This window comes from Anser cygnoides, chromosome 16 (assembly GCF_040182565.1).
Source record: "Anser cygnoides isolate HZ-2024a breed goose chromosome 16, Taihu_goose_T2T_genome, whole genome shotgun sequence".
Taxonomy (NCBI): domain Eukaryota; kingdom Metazoa; phylum Chordata; class Aves; order Anseriformes; family Anatidae; genus Anser; species Anser cygnoides.
Genome location: NC_089888.1, coordinates 13,578,600 through 13,592,220, shown reverse-complemented (window position 1 = coordinate 13,592,220; position 13,621 = coordinate 13,578,600). Strand labels below are relative to the sequence as shown.

Below are 13,621 nucleotides of genomic sequence, written 5' to 3'. Positions count from 1 at the left end.
GCTGGGAGATGAACTTCTACAGCTGAGGGGGTGGGGAGGTGGCATCAGAAACAGCAATCGTTATCCTCTTTACTGGAAAACGTGTATCTGAATGGCCAAATTTACTAGCTGTTCCAGATCTTTGTGAGATTTATGAGGCTCAAGAAAAAAAATTACTAGGAAGGCATAAAACTTCAGTGGTTTGAAATGGAAACATTTGCAAGGGACTTGGGATCAGCTGGTTTCAATTGCAGCCCTGTCTGAAGCAGGGAGGGCTTCGATTCAGGGCTGAGGACCTCAAACTTCTCCTGATCTGACCCTCAAAAGACAGCTAGAAATTAAAGCTGCCTAGAGAGCCAATGCTCCATCATTGGGAGGAGCTACAGTACCCTACATAAAGAAAGAACACAGACAATAAAATGATGAGGAGCACGTGGCAGAGACGCTCACATCACCTTGTGCGAACTAGCCCAGTCCTGCAAGGCTGGTCCTGAGCTGGAGCTACCAATACCTGGTAAAACTCCACTGCCTGAGTTCCAGTGCTCCTGGAGCAGGACAGGCTTCTTGCAAGGGCAAAGGAACGTCTCTGTACGCAGCTCTTTACTTTCCTTGTGTCTACAGGGAAACCACTCCTGCTTCTGTACAAGTGCATTTTCCCAGATGCAGCCCTCTGCCTTCACTGAAGCAACCCCAACCTCTAAAATTTGTGAAGAAATCTTATCTCCAGGCTGAATTTGACCCAGTGGAAAACAGAAACTGAATTCCCCTCCAAGTGTAACAGAGGGGACAACAAAACACTTGGAAAATGTTGTTTTTCCCGTATCAGAAGCCTGCAACCACATTACACACATCTCTTAATGAGGGTAATAAGCTTTAACTTAACAGCCTCTGCACTGAGCTCATCATCCACTTAAGAGGAATATTCCCTTCAGTACCTGGTAGGGCATGCTGGGATAGGTTGGCCAACATTTAACACCTTTGCATTTGCCAGCATTTGTTCCTGGCTCTGAAACAAACACAAAACATGTGAAGATTTCCAAAGGGCATCCGCAGGGTGTGGAAAGGTGCTGCAGAGCTGCTGATGAGCTTCTTGCAGGGCTCACCCCCTCCTCACTTTGCAGGCTGCTTAATTACAGCGGGCTGCCAGGGGATTCACACCTAGTAGCTCATAACCAATCTGCTGGCAACTATGCTCAAGGCGAGCTGAAAACTGTGTGGGGTTCCTTCCGCCCCTCTCTCTTCTCCCAACATTACTGGAGAAGGTTTCCTTTCCTATTTTGTGTCCTCCAAAAAAGAGGTTTCAGCTGCATGGCCCACCTAACTGGCAGACATTGAAAACAGCCCGGCAGCTTATGATCCTTGTCACTGGGACCATCCTTAATTCTGTTTAACTGAAAATACCAAGTGCTGCGTTCTACTAGGTAGGAAACTTCTTTCACGTGAAGCCCTACAGCCTGTACATGAGCACCGCTGTCAATATGGGCTTTCACGCAACACAGTAGCTCACCTGCCCGGCTCCTGCCTCCGTGCTGGCTCACGCTCAGCAGGGCCGTGTCACAAAATGCACTTGTCAAAACTCTGTTACTGTCTGAGACAGAGTTTTACATGATTCTGCTCCAGCATCCTTTCCGACTCAAAATGTGATTTTTGGCTCACTTTCTCTAGCTTGCAAATTACTCACAGCACTTACTTGGGTACCAGTGTTGAGAAAATCTTCTTAATCTGTTTTAGGCATCCAACTTCACGCCTTGTCCTGATAGCATCTTGAAGGAGGGAAGTCCACAAATTGACCTTGCTCTGCATAAAGACATATTTGCTCATTAGAATTAATACCAGCATTATCTTTGTAAGATCTCTTACCAGACTAGAACGATTAAGAACCTCTTCTGGCCCGGAAACACGTTCATTCAGGTAGTTTCACTTAGTAATTAGGTTTTGAAACACAGAAACAAACTTCTTACTCTCCCTACATTCATGAACCACCAGCAGAAATTCGCATCTCATGGGCTGGCCAGTGCTTTAATCAAGATTTCAAGAGGCTTTAAACCTCCACATCAGTATTTGTTAGGCACACATTTGGAGTATCACTTTACCTATGTGCCTTACCAAAGAAAGATGGTAGACGACTGCTAAGACTCCTAGGAGGAGAGACGGGCAGCAAAAATTCAGACAAGTCTGTTAGTTTTAAGTCATTACAGGTTTTTATTGGAAACGTGTTGTGCACTGCTGCACAACACAGCCTGTGAGGGCTGCATCTTTGTTCTTTCCACCACGTTCTGTGGTTTCAAACCACTGCGCGTTGTCAGCCAGTAAAGCAGCTTCTTGCTGGTTTGGATGTCTTCGAGTATTTCTTTGATTCTTGTGGATTTCATTGATGATCTTAAGCCTGGAAGCTGCAGAATTGATTTTCCTTTCAGGCTGGCGCAATGGCTCTCCCTTCTGTGGCTCCTGAGGCTTAGGGAGCACCTGGTCCGCAGAGAATTCACTTCTTTGACACTTCTGAATCGGTGCGCCAGCTCCAAGGTGATGTGGACGTCTTACAGCATGTTGCTGATTCTTGATGATTGCGTTAATAGCTTTGATTTTCAAAGCGGCTGAAGGCATTGTATATTTTGGCTGGCACAGCACTTCCATCTTCTGTGCCCCTAGAAATGGCTGGTCCATACAGCCTTCAACTTTTTGACACTTATTTTCACTTCTCCAACGGACAGATTCTGTGCATCTGAGAAACTGATGACAGAAAATACACACATTAAGAGAATGAAAACAAGGAAAGAAGAGATTGCCTTCAGCAGAGAAGGAAAGGAAAAGCAGAAGTGCTTATCGACTTCTTCTTCAGTTGTGTTTGTCACACAGTAGAAGTACTTGCTGAATTACAGACTGTACTAAATACTACTTTATGTGCCCCTGATTGCTAAGCTCCGTTTATTCCCACCACTTTCATGGGTTACATTTTAATTACAACTCCATAGTGAAAATAGAAATTCAGACTGTATTAGATGAACCGATGTCTAATCTTACGCATTTCTAATTTACACAGGAAGATACCTCTAACTAAAAGCACAGACCTTTCCATCTTGCACAGATGTTGCCACCTCCCTGTCATTGTGAAGAGCCTTTTCTGTATTACAAAGCTGTGTTGAAATCTTTGGGATCTCCCCATTCATAGTTGCATTGACAACTGTAAAGAGAAAAAATACAAAAGAATACAAAAAAAAAAGAAAAAAGAAAAAGAACAGAATGAACAAAGTGAAGAGAAATCAGTTGTCGAGGGACATGGGACGTGGTATTGCCTGCTGTTTTGCCATACCTGCATTGCCCGGGCTCAGAGTTGACTGAGGTCTTTACCTAACTAACCTTTGCCTAGGTCTTCACCTAATTAACCTAACACGTGAATCCTAATACCAGGACTAAACTGCAGAAGCAGCGCTGCAACACCGTGCTCATGGTCTCCAGGCCTATTCTGCTGGGCTATAAATCGAGCCTTTATCATCCACAGCTTTGTCTATACAGGGGCAAGCGTTTGCGTGTGTTTTCAGACAACTCTTAAAATGCCCAGTTCTTTCCAGCAGCTCCACACATATTTGAAGCCACCTTCTTATCCCAACCTCCTCTCTGTGTACCAACATATAAACCTATTTCTTAAGTCCCACTGAGATCAATAAATGTGCTTAGCTGCAGAAGGAGGCAGTGAATAACTTGGAGCAATGTCCCATATCTGTATCCTAAGAGCAGTCCCACATTTGTGGGAGTGAAGACAGTTGCCAAGGACTTGGTCCATTGTTCTCCTTTGCGAGCCTTTACTCTCAAGCCACTTCTTACCTGTTTCATCAGCGTGCTGCACCACTGTAGAAACCTTGTCTCCGTTTGTCTCCGGAGTAACCTTTTCCTCGTGAGAAACCTGTGCACAAAACCTTCGCTTTAGTGGGGGATTTACTGCAACACGTAAGAATTTTCCATATTTCTGCCACCGTCTTTGAAACATTGCAGAGAAGCATGAATGGGAAACCCCATTCATTACCACATTCAAACAACACTGTATAGGACACCATTCTAAAACCATTGTTACGCACTGCCAAATGAGGATGGCTATCAGCAGAACATCATTATCTTGCTGTACCAAGTACTGTTGGAGTAAGACACAAAGCAGATAAAGATCGACATCTTGGTATACTTGCCACCAAATGATATAATTATTAATTGGTAAAGTTACCTCTTCTGTCTGAAAGGCTTCCACGGGGCTTTCTTTGGAAGCCATCCCACTGCAGTCAGCTTCCCTGCTGCTGGTTGATACCAGGGGCTGAGTGGTAATTGAGGTCTCCTGAAGGCAAATACAAAGAATTGCATAATTAACAGTAATCTGGATTTTTGTTTCTGCCTGTGAAGGGCTGTCACAAATCCATTCTACTTTAAGTGGTGTAACCCCAAACGGTTCTTTTATGGCAGTGTACCCTGATGATTTAGCGGGTTACAAGCACCACAAGGGGCCCTATGTACCAAGAAGTTTGAACTTGCAAAGTTAGGTGGGGCTCAAGGAGGGCAAGTCAGAGCGTGACGTACATGTGCAAGCTGTGTCTGCGTAACAGCTGAGAGAGCCACACAACATGAGGAGGTATAGAGTTAACACCCTAGCGAGCTGAAAACAGGGTGCAAATTTTTCCATGTCTTCTCTGTTTAATGAGGATGCGTGTACTAGGTCTGGAATAAAGCAAATAATGGTATTTTTCCCTCAAGCTCTTTAGCATGGAAGACCTCATTTGTTAGTATTAAAAATGGCATTGTTACCTGTGCAGATTTCTGCTGCTGCTGGGAACGAGCAAAGGTGATCCTTGAAGAGGTGGTCTGCCCGTTCTCAAACTGTCTCCTGACTGCGGCCAGGCCACCAGGCGCAGTGCAGGACTTGATTTCCGCTGAAATCTAGAGTGATTAAATAAGGCCAGGTGTTTTCCATTTGTACTAAGAACGTACTGTCCATTTCAACAAGAAAGGGCAAGGTGTTCTAGAGTGTAAATGAAGCAGTTCATATGTTCTCAACACGGTTCAGTTGGGCCAGGCTTCCTACAGTTCTTCCTTTTGGGGAGAGACAGCTAACTGCAGCATTGTTTGCAGTGTCAGGAGGAGGGAATTTGAACCTTCTCTGCCCAAGGAACCGCAGGAATCTGCTCCGAATACGCAAAAGCGATTAGGGAATAAAGAAGCCAGTGGGCAGGAATTGTGTGGTTTGAAAACACCTGGACTCTTCCTGTACCTTATCTTAAACAGGCCCTATTTTGTAATGCAGCAATTTCAAATTCTTCGGTTTGAGCAGCAAGAGCTCTAAACTCACTGTGCTTCTGAATATGATTTTATTATTTGTCAACAAAGAATATTTGTTGTGATAAAGAAACTGCCGTTTTTTGTTATCATGAGCAAATAGGATAACCGCATTGCTGATCTCTCTCACGCCTATGGCCCTCATAAATGAAGTTCAGGCAAAGGTGGACTATAAAGAAGAGTAATTCCATGAATTAAAGGGGATTGTCCAAAAGACCAAAGGCATATAGCGTGAAAAATCTCGTCTGGTAGAGACAGAGACTGAAGGATGACTATGTTCGCTATGTAAGTTCCCTAATTTCGGATTTAAATTTTGATCCACCCCGTGATCCATCTGATAGCTTGCTTGTAGAAATAAAGACAGTTAGGATCTGACCCTGTGCAAAGGAAACGTAGAATTAAGAAGATAATGAGACATAGGTATCTTACATTAGCAAAGGAGTTGCTGGTCTCTGCCTTGGATGCTGCAGCCTGATAAAGAGCCAGTTTATCCTTTAAGGAGACATTCTCCTGGAAGACCAGCGGTGTGTTGCCAGTCTTGGGAGGGCTCTCTTCTGGTAGTCCTCCTAGAGGTTTGCGACCACCCACTGAAACTACAAACAGACGTCATGGTTGGGGAGAGGGAGATGGGTGCATGTGTTTCAAATCTTCAGAGAAAAGCAGTAGGCAAAATGAACAGTATTGCCAACTTTTTAGCAACTGTGTCGTACTTTTACTTCAGAACACATCAAGTACAGAGCATTTGATTTGTGGAAACCCGAAAGCCACAATCAAAAGTTAATGTGTTGTTACGGAAGCAACACATCACCAAATCCAAACTATCTTCACCAATTGAGAATAGGAAGTTACTGCTTTTTCATAATTGATGAATGCTGCCCATATTTTTGATATCATATTTTTAGATTTGGGTTGTCTTCATCAAAAGTTATCTTCTCTAAACATAGGACACCATTCTGTTGTGTTTTGTTCAAAAAGTATTTAATGGGCTTTGGGCACTCCTCCATAACACAAAGATAAAATGAAGAAAGCTGGAAAGCTTGTTTTGCATTCATAAGAACACCACGTTCTTTTCCTGGGCGGCCTGGGGGCTGCCCTGATGACATGAGTGTGGTTGCCCCTCGTCACGACAGAGGTCGAGTGCGCTGAACTAAAGCGAGAAATCAGATCAAAGTGGTAAGACTAACCTTCAGCATTGCTGTTTCGTCCGTTTTCTGAGAACATCTCGAAGATTGCCCTCCTCCTTTTAACACTGGACTCCATCATGTCTGAATTGCTCCCAGGCTGACTAGTCCGAGTTGGTGACAGTGAGCTCATCTCACCTTCTGCTCCCTGTTAGAAGACGTCAAGGGGATGTGAGTTAGAAGCTACTGGTAGGAGACTGATAGGGTTCTCGGGGGCAGAAACGATATGAAAAAGCAGCGGATTGGAAGGGGGGGCTGTTCTGGCACTAGTGTTCTCCACGATGCTCCATGGTAAATTTCTGTGGCACTGCAGGTTGTGAATGGTGGATTCATGCGCTGCTTAGCTGATAGCTCATCGCACCGTCATGCTTAGCAGTATCTTGCACTTTCCACTTGCCGTGGTCTCCTTGCAAAACAAGGTTATTTGGCATAGTTGCACATGCTTTCCTCACGTTGACAGAAGTGCTAGAATCACAAGTCCACAGTGACAGTGGGGAAATCATTCTCAACTGCAGAACCTTCTTGCACTCACCTTCCTGCCACCCAGGCTCTCAAAGTGGCTCTGAAGCTCCTTCATAGCAATGGGGAAGGTTTCAATCTCACGAGGGCCGCCCAGGGGCTCCTCCTTGATCATGTCCACGCTCCCACTGTCTGCCAGGACTTTTCCTGCAATGCTGACATGGCTGCTTTTCTCTCGTGCCAGGGACCGTGGGGCTGGTGGGTGCTGGAGCACCAAGTTGGGTCTTGGAGCACTGGCGGACTCCCATTTCTCCAGAAGGAGCCTGACAGAGCCCCTCTGTGGGGTCAAGTCAGGCGACTCCATCGTGCCCTGCCAATGCAACAGGTACATCATGACATAGCTTGTATTTCAGACTGAGCTTCAGCCTGCACTGTTGGACTGATTGGACTTTTGTTTCTTTGCTTGCTTTGTTTTGAGACAAATACTTAAGGATTTGAGTGGTCTGCAGTATTTCACAGGGGACAAAGAAGCATAGGAGAAGCGCTAGGTTTCTGCAATCCAAGGGTACTCATGAAAGAAATTCCACTGTGACATCTGCGCTCCTCAGTAATGAATTTGAATTTAGGCCTCAGCCTTACTTCAAGCCACTTTCCCCACCTGCTCACGGTCACTTAAGTCACTACAGAATGCTGATGGCAATTCATTCTTAAGTAAAATACTTGACGGCGACTGCACATCTGAAACCGTCAGTAAATTGTAGTGTTTCCTGGGCTTCGTCGAGCCTTCTTAGCCTTTATGAAAATGCAGGAAGAAAAGTGGCGGAATAAGAAAAAACAAAGAGATTTGGAGCTGGGCTTCAATGGCCTTTAGCATTTCATACCATCTTTGCTGACTGTAATTCCTAACTTTTGCTGGCCACTTGTAAAGTTATCTTGTTTAAATGAAGGGGAGAGCAGACAAAGTACGTACACTATGAGAGAAGGACCAACATGTTGCCCACGGGGGCTGTAACTCATTCAAGCTGATGCGTTTTCCAAACTACTGCAGTCCAGCCCCCAGGACCCAGAGGAAGGGACAGAACAAAGAGCAGCCAAGCCCTTAGTTTATGGCCATGCTGGGAAGAGAGGCAGGGGGATGCGAGAGAGAGGAACGGAAGCTGCTTCTCCCTCCATCTGGTGACTAGTATTCACTGGCCATGTTACTAGAGGATCTCGTCTCCGCTAAAGACTCCCTGAAAGTGCACGTGAGAGCTAGCTGCACGCTTCGAACACCATCACTTGAAGAGCTTGCAGTTTATTCTGCAGGTAAGCAGAGCCTCAATTATCTGCAGCATTTCACTTGTTTTTTCTTTTGCCCCCTTTTTTCACCTATTTATCACATGAACAGTATCAGGCTTTGCACTAGACCACCTATGTCCAAAAAAATGCATGAACTTGTGCATTTTTAAGGAGCTAATCTTACCGCTAGGGTCTTCTCAGTTGAGTTTTCATCCTGTGACATTGCTGCACTCATCTCGTGCCTGTTAAAAGGAAGGCAAATTTAAACACTCTCTTATTCACTGGTCTCATTTGACTAACGAACGTGAAGCTTGATCAACAGTTCACAGTATGCATTGGAGAAAAGCCTTGTCCTACCTCGTTTGTCACAACTGCACTTCCAAGAAGTGATGACCGCAGGAAGAGGCGCTGCCTTTTAACCTGCCTGTCTGCATTATGGGCACACAATCAGTCCACAGTTGCCAGGGTACTGTCTGCATCTATGGGCATACGGAAACCAAGACAACCAAGCTGGCACCCCGGCTTTCCTTACCCCAAAAGACCGGCCAGAGACTCCCCCGGACAGAATCCGTTGCTGCTGCATAACCATGCCCAGAAAGAACTTGGTGTCCTTAGAGACAAGTTCTTGGGCGGACCATTGCGGTAGATACTAAGAGCCCTCAGAGAAAGCATCAGTTTTTCACTTTCATTCTCCACTACTTAGCTAACTTCAAATTCTCTCTTAGAGCTAACCAGCAGAAGTGTTTGAGCAGCTCTGGCACGCCGTGCTTGGTTTTCTTTCATTTATGCATTTTGGCGGTTTTGTGTGTGTTTGGTTGGTTTTGATAAGAGAAATATCAAAATGTCAGGTAATTTACCCTTGGGGATGTTCTCTCTTCCTGTAGTATGACGGAGACTTCTGACTTTCAGGCTACAGCTCTTTGGCCAACAAAACTATCGAAGGACTCTCTAATAGGCCAACCCATTCTTTCTGAATGGGGAATTAAGGGAGAAATCCGACATGGACATTTTTGGACCTAGAGAGAGAGAATCAGGTGCCAGCTGAGCTCCTCACAAGGTGTGAGAGCCCTGCAGGAAGCAGGGAGGGATTCCTGCTACACCGCTGCCCCCACGGCTGCCCCCATGCTGCCCTCCCGAAAAGAAAGCAGGGGCTTTGTTTTTCAAGACAGAGTAAGGGGAACACAAGAAAACGAGGAGGAACTGTAATAAGACAAACATCATTATCTTTGTAATGGCAGACATTGAAAACAGCCCGGCAGCTTATGATCCTTGTCACTGGGACCATCCTTAATTCTGTTTAACTGAAAATACCAAGCGCTGCGTTCTACTAGGTAGGAAACTTCTTTCACGTGAAGCCCTACAGCCTGTACATGAGCACCGCTGTCAATATGGGCTTTCACGCAACACAGTAGCTCACCTGCCCGGCTCCTGCCTCCGTGCTGGCTCACGCTCAGCAGGGCCGTGTCACAAAATGCACTTGTCAAAACTCTGTTACCGTCTGAGACAGAGTTTTACATAATTCTGCTCCAGCATCCTTTCCGACTCAAAATGTGATTTTTGGCTCACTTTCTCTAGCTTGCAAATTACTCACAGCACTTACTTGGGTACCAGTGTTGAGAAAATCTTCTTAATCTGTTTTAGGCATCCAACTTCACGCCTTGTCCTGATAGCATCTTGAAGGAGGGAAGTCCACAAATTGACCTTGCTCTGCATAAAGACATATTTGCTCATTAGAATTAATACCAGCATTATCTTTGTAAGATCTCTTACCAGACTAGAATGATTAAGATCCTTTCACTTAGTAATTAGGTTTCACTTAGTAATTAGGTTTTGAAACACAGAAACAAACTTCTTACTCTCCCTATATTCATGAACCACCAGCAGAAATTTGCATCTCATGGGCTGGCCAGTGCTTCAATCAAGATTTCAAGAGAAGTGACCAAGCCTACTGCCATAAAATTTGTGAGCGCTGAGTTGTGGGGTTTGATGAAGAAATGCAAATTTGGCTCTAGCTTGGAATACACTGGAGTACGTTTTCTTCAGCAGCAGCATCAATGTGAACTATTGTCTGGAAGGAAAGACAATTCTAGCTTTTATCCACCAGCTCATTGCATGAATCTAAGCTTACGGGCTGACTCCCAAGCAATGCAGCTCAGCACACATTAGCTGTAGCTACAGTCCTGCTGCAGTTTCTCCAACAAAGTAAATGACCGAGGGGAGCTTGCCAAACGTCGATCTCTCAGGATTCCATTTCCCTAGGACTCTCATTCCCTTCTCGCTGGCTGTAATTTCAGAGCGAAAGTTTACTGTTACTGACATAGTATCGCGATTAGGTAAATCATCTGCAACACAGCGAACTGTTAACTGCTTTTCATTAGATTAAGCCCCAAACCAATCCAGATCTCTCATCTTCAGTGCATAACAGGGACATCCCATGGGCTGAGAAACTGATGACTAAATTTTTTAATTCCTCAGTCATTTGTAAGCAAGCTTTGATTTTGTTTCTCCAAATTCTTAGATAAATGCTTCACATGAACACGTTTCAGCCAGCAGATTGCTTTCAAACTCTTCATATTGATTATTGACCAAAGTGCCAGTCATGATTCATGATCTGTACTGTGCAACTGCTCACTGAAGTTGCACAGAACTTTTTCAGTTCCTGGCTTGCAGAACTGATTGTATAGTGAAAAGGAGGGTTTCAGCAGTGCACAGGCAAATATTAGTTTTCTTTCCCCCAAAAGAGAACTAATGGTATATGAACAAACTGCAAAAAGGAATAAATGTAATTATAGTTTTTGTCCTTAACATCATTAATATTTTCTAGTAGGAACACATTCTTTTCACTGGCACTCCTCATTAGTTAAAAGTACAGTCCAACATAAAAAAAGACAGCTGAAAGTACATTTCCATTTTTTTCCCAAATGTTTTTATTTATATTGTTTCCCCATTTAAAACTAGAGAGCTATTCTCTGACAAAGCTTTTATGCATCCTTACATTTACCTGACTATAAAGTACTGATAACGTCTTTGTCTTACAAATATTGCATTCATGAATGGGGATGTATTCAGCTATATGAAAGACCTTAGATTTTAGATTTATAAATTGAATGCATTCCTATAACCAAATTTAGCCTGTTTAACAGAATGTTTACCCACATATTTTTCAGACCATTAACTAAACCTCCATGTATTAACCAATTAGTTAATGAAAAATGTTAATAGGAAAGAAAGACATTTTTCCAGAAACCTGAGAAATTGTGAACAATTAAATAGCAAATCAAAATAAATCAACCAACTTCAACCCTGCTCTCCCAGTATTTGTTAATACACAGGACTGTAGACATTTTCTCCAGTATTTATCTTTCTCCCTTTATCTCCAACTCAAAGGGATTTGTAGCTTGGGTGACTGTAATATACTGCACGCTAACACATTTGGCCTGAAATTTCCAGTAAGGCAGGCAGGTCTTTTTGGCTTTCTACAGGCATCAACTACCAAGTCTTCTAGGCCTTTCTGTAAATCTCAGTCTTTAACACTGGCAGATATCAAAGCATGTATATAAATTTACTACTGTAGCTTTCTTTAACCAAGCAAAAATAAGCATGACAATACGACGTTGCCACTGCAGGGAATGGGCTGCTACAAGGAAGACGTGTACTTGGCCTTGAAATTAATCACTGATTTCTTCCAAATTTTTCAAGTTCACAAGGACTTACCTAGAGAGGAAAAAGCCTAGGGGGATAGAAAGAAGGACGGTTTGTAAATGGAGACAGATCCTACTTCAGATGTCATTCAGGAGATATCTGGTTTCACATTGGTCAGGTACAGTTTGTCTAATCCGACTTCAAAAATCGTTGTTTGCCCCTTAAAATAGCTTGGTTGCATGAGACAAGATATGAGTCTTTAGGAGGCTGGCAGAGTGAAGAGAGGAAGAGAAAGAGGAAGAGAGAAAGTCAACAGATCAATAAAAGCACTTTAGGATAATGGCTCTACCTTGAGCAGACCAGGTCTGGATTCCAGGCCAGCCCCGGCACTGCCAGGAAATGTGCATTTGCATGAATGAAACGTTCAATCTGCTGCATCGCAGCAGAAGGCTGAGACTCCGCTTGTGTCACCAGCCTGCTCCAGAAGTGTGCTTCCCTTCCAGCTTGTCCTTGGGCACAGCTGGTGTCCTGACCGCGGTCACCAATACCAGAGACAAAGGGTGCCTGCAAAGAGTGAAGATTGGGGTCTTCTAAATGTGAAGAAGGACAGTAAAGGAAAGCGTTCGGACAGCTTACAAAAAATGCTTTAAACCTCCACATCAGTATTTGTTAGGCACACATTTGGAGTATCACTTTACCTATGTGCCTTAGCCAAAGAAAGATGGTAGAAGACTGCTGAGACTCCTAGGAGGAGAGACGGGCAGCAAAAATTCAGACAAGTCTGTTAGTTTTAAGTCATTACAGGTTTTTATTGGAAACGTGTTGTGCACTGCTGCACAACACAGCCTGTGAGGGCTGCATCTTTGTTCTTTCCACCACGTTCTGTGCTTTCAAACACAGCAGCTTCTTGCTGGTTTGGATGTCTTCGAGTATTTCTTTGATTCTTGTGGATTTCATTGATGATCTTAAGCCTGGAAGCTGCAGAATTGATTTTCCTTTTAGGCTGGCGCAATGGCTCTCCCTTCCGTGGCTCCTGAGGCTTAGGGAGCACCTGGTCCGCAGAGAATTCACTTCTTTGACACTTCTGAATCGGTGCGCCAGCTCCAAGGTGATGTGGACATCTTACAGCATGTTGCTGATTCTTGATGATTGCGTTAATAGCTTTGATTTTCAAAGCGGCTGAAGGCATTGTATATTTTGGCTGGCATAGCACTTCCATCTTCTGTGCCCCTAGAAATGGCTGGTCCATACAGCCTTCAACTTTTTGACACTTATTTTCACTTCTCCAACGGACAGATTCTGTGCATCTGAGAAACTGATGACAGAAAATACACACATTAAGAGAATGAAAACAAGGAAAGAAGAGATTGCCTTCAGCAGAGAAGGAAAGGAAAAGCAGAAGTGCTTATTGACTTCTTCTTCAGTTGTGTTTGTCACATAGTAGAAGTACTTGCTGAATTACAGACTGTACTAAATACTACTTTATGTGCCCCTGATTGCTAAGCTCCGTTTATTCCCACCACTTTCATGGGTTACATGTTAAATTGCAACTCCATCGTGAAAATAGAAATTCAGACTGTATTAGATGAACCAATGTCTAATCTTACACATTTCTAATTTACACAGGAAGATACCTCTAACTAAAAGCACAGACCTTTCCATCTTGCACAGATGTTGCCAGCCTCCCTGTCATTGTGAAGAGCCTTTTCCGTATTACAAAGCTGTGTTGAAATCTTTGGGATCTCCCCATTCATAGTTGCATTGACAAC

The 13,621-nt window shown here is 43.9% G+C and overlaps 2 protein-coding genes across 21 annotated transcripts in view; both read right to left on the bottom strand.

Moving 5' to 3' along the window:
• The window catches only part of LOC106043489 (uncharacterized), a 138,793-nt gene extending 126,116 nt beyond the window's left edge, over positions 1 to 12,677 (bottom strand). For 8 of the 11 annotated variants that reach the window (XM_066978088.1, XM_066978091.1, XM_066978090.1 and 5 more), the window contains exons 1-13: positions 12,202 to 12,495; positions 9,811 to 9,917; positions 8,568 to 8,689; positions 8,395 to 8,452; positions 7,006 to 7,302; positions 6,477 to 6,621; positions 5,722 to 5,885; positions 4,765 to 4,896; positions 4,193 to 4,300; positions 3,802 to 3,880; positions 3,048 to 3,160; positions 2,086 to 2,709; positions 1,670 to 1,776 (exon numbers count right to left, since the gene is read on the bottom strand). In XM_066978088.1, the coding sequence (XP_066834189.1) occupies positions 2,182 to 2,709; positions 3,048 to 3,160; positions 3,802 to 3,880; positions 4,193 to 4,300; positions 4,765 to 4,896; positions 5,722 to 5,885; positions 6,477 to 6,621; positions 7,006 to 7,302; positions 8,395 to 8,445 (1,617 nt within the window). In that variant the 5' untranslated portion in view covers positions 8,446 to 8,452; positions 8,568 to 8,689; positions 9,811 to 9,917; positions 12,202 to 12,495 and the 3' untranslated portion in view covers positions 1,670 to 1,776; positions 2,086 to 2,181. Of the gene's footprint in view, positions 1 to 1,669; positions 1,777 to 2,085; positions 2,710 to 3,047; positions 3,161 to 3,801; positions 3,881 to 4,192; positions 4,301 to 4,764; positions 4,897 to 5,721; positions 5,886 to 6,476; positions 6,622 to 7,005; positions 7,303 to 8,394; positions 8,453 to 8,567; positions 8,690 to 9,067; positions 9,778 to 9,810; positions 9,918 to 12,201; positions 12,496 to 12,550 lie in introns of those variants that run through there. The other 3 variants (XM_066978089.1, XM_066978094.1, XM_066978095.1) reach the window with 3 other exon arrangements.
• The window catches only part of LOC106043465 (xin actin-binding repeat-containing protein 2-like), a 92,430-nt gene continuing 91,449 nt past the window's right edge, over positions 12,641 to 13,621 (bottom strand). For all 10 annotated transcript variants that reach the window (XM_066978108.1, XM_066978099.1, XM_066978101.1 and 7 more), the window contains 2 exons: positions 13,507 to 13,620; positions 12,641 to 13,167 (listed from right to left, as the gene is read on the bottom strand). In XM_066978108.1, coding sequence (XP_066834209.1) covers positions 13,130 to 13,167; positions 13,507 to 13,620 — 152 coding nt within the window. In that variant the 3' untranslated portion in view covers positions 12,641 to 13,129. The remainder of the gene's footprint in view (positions 13,168 to 13,506; position 13,621) is intronic.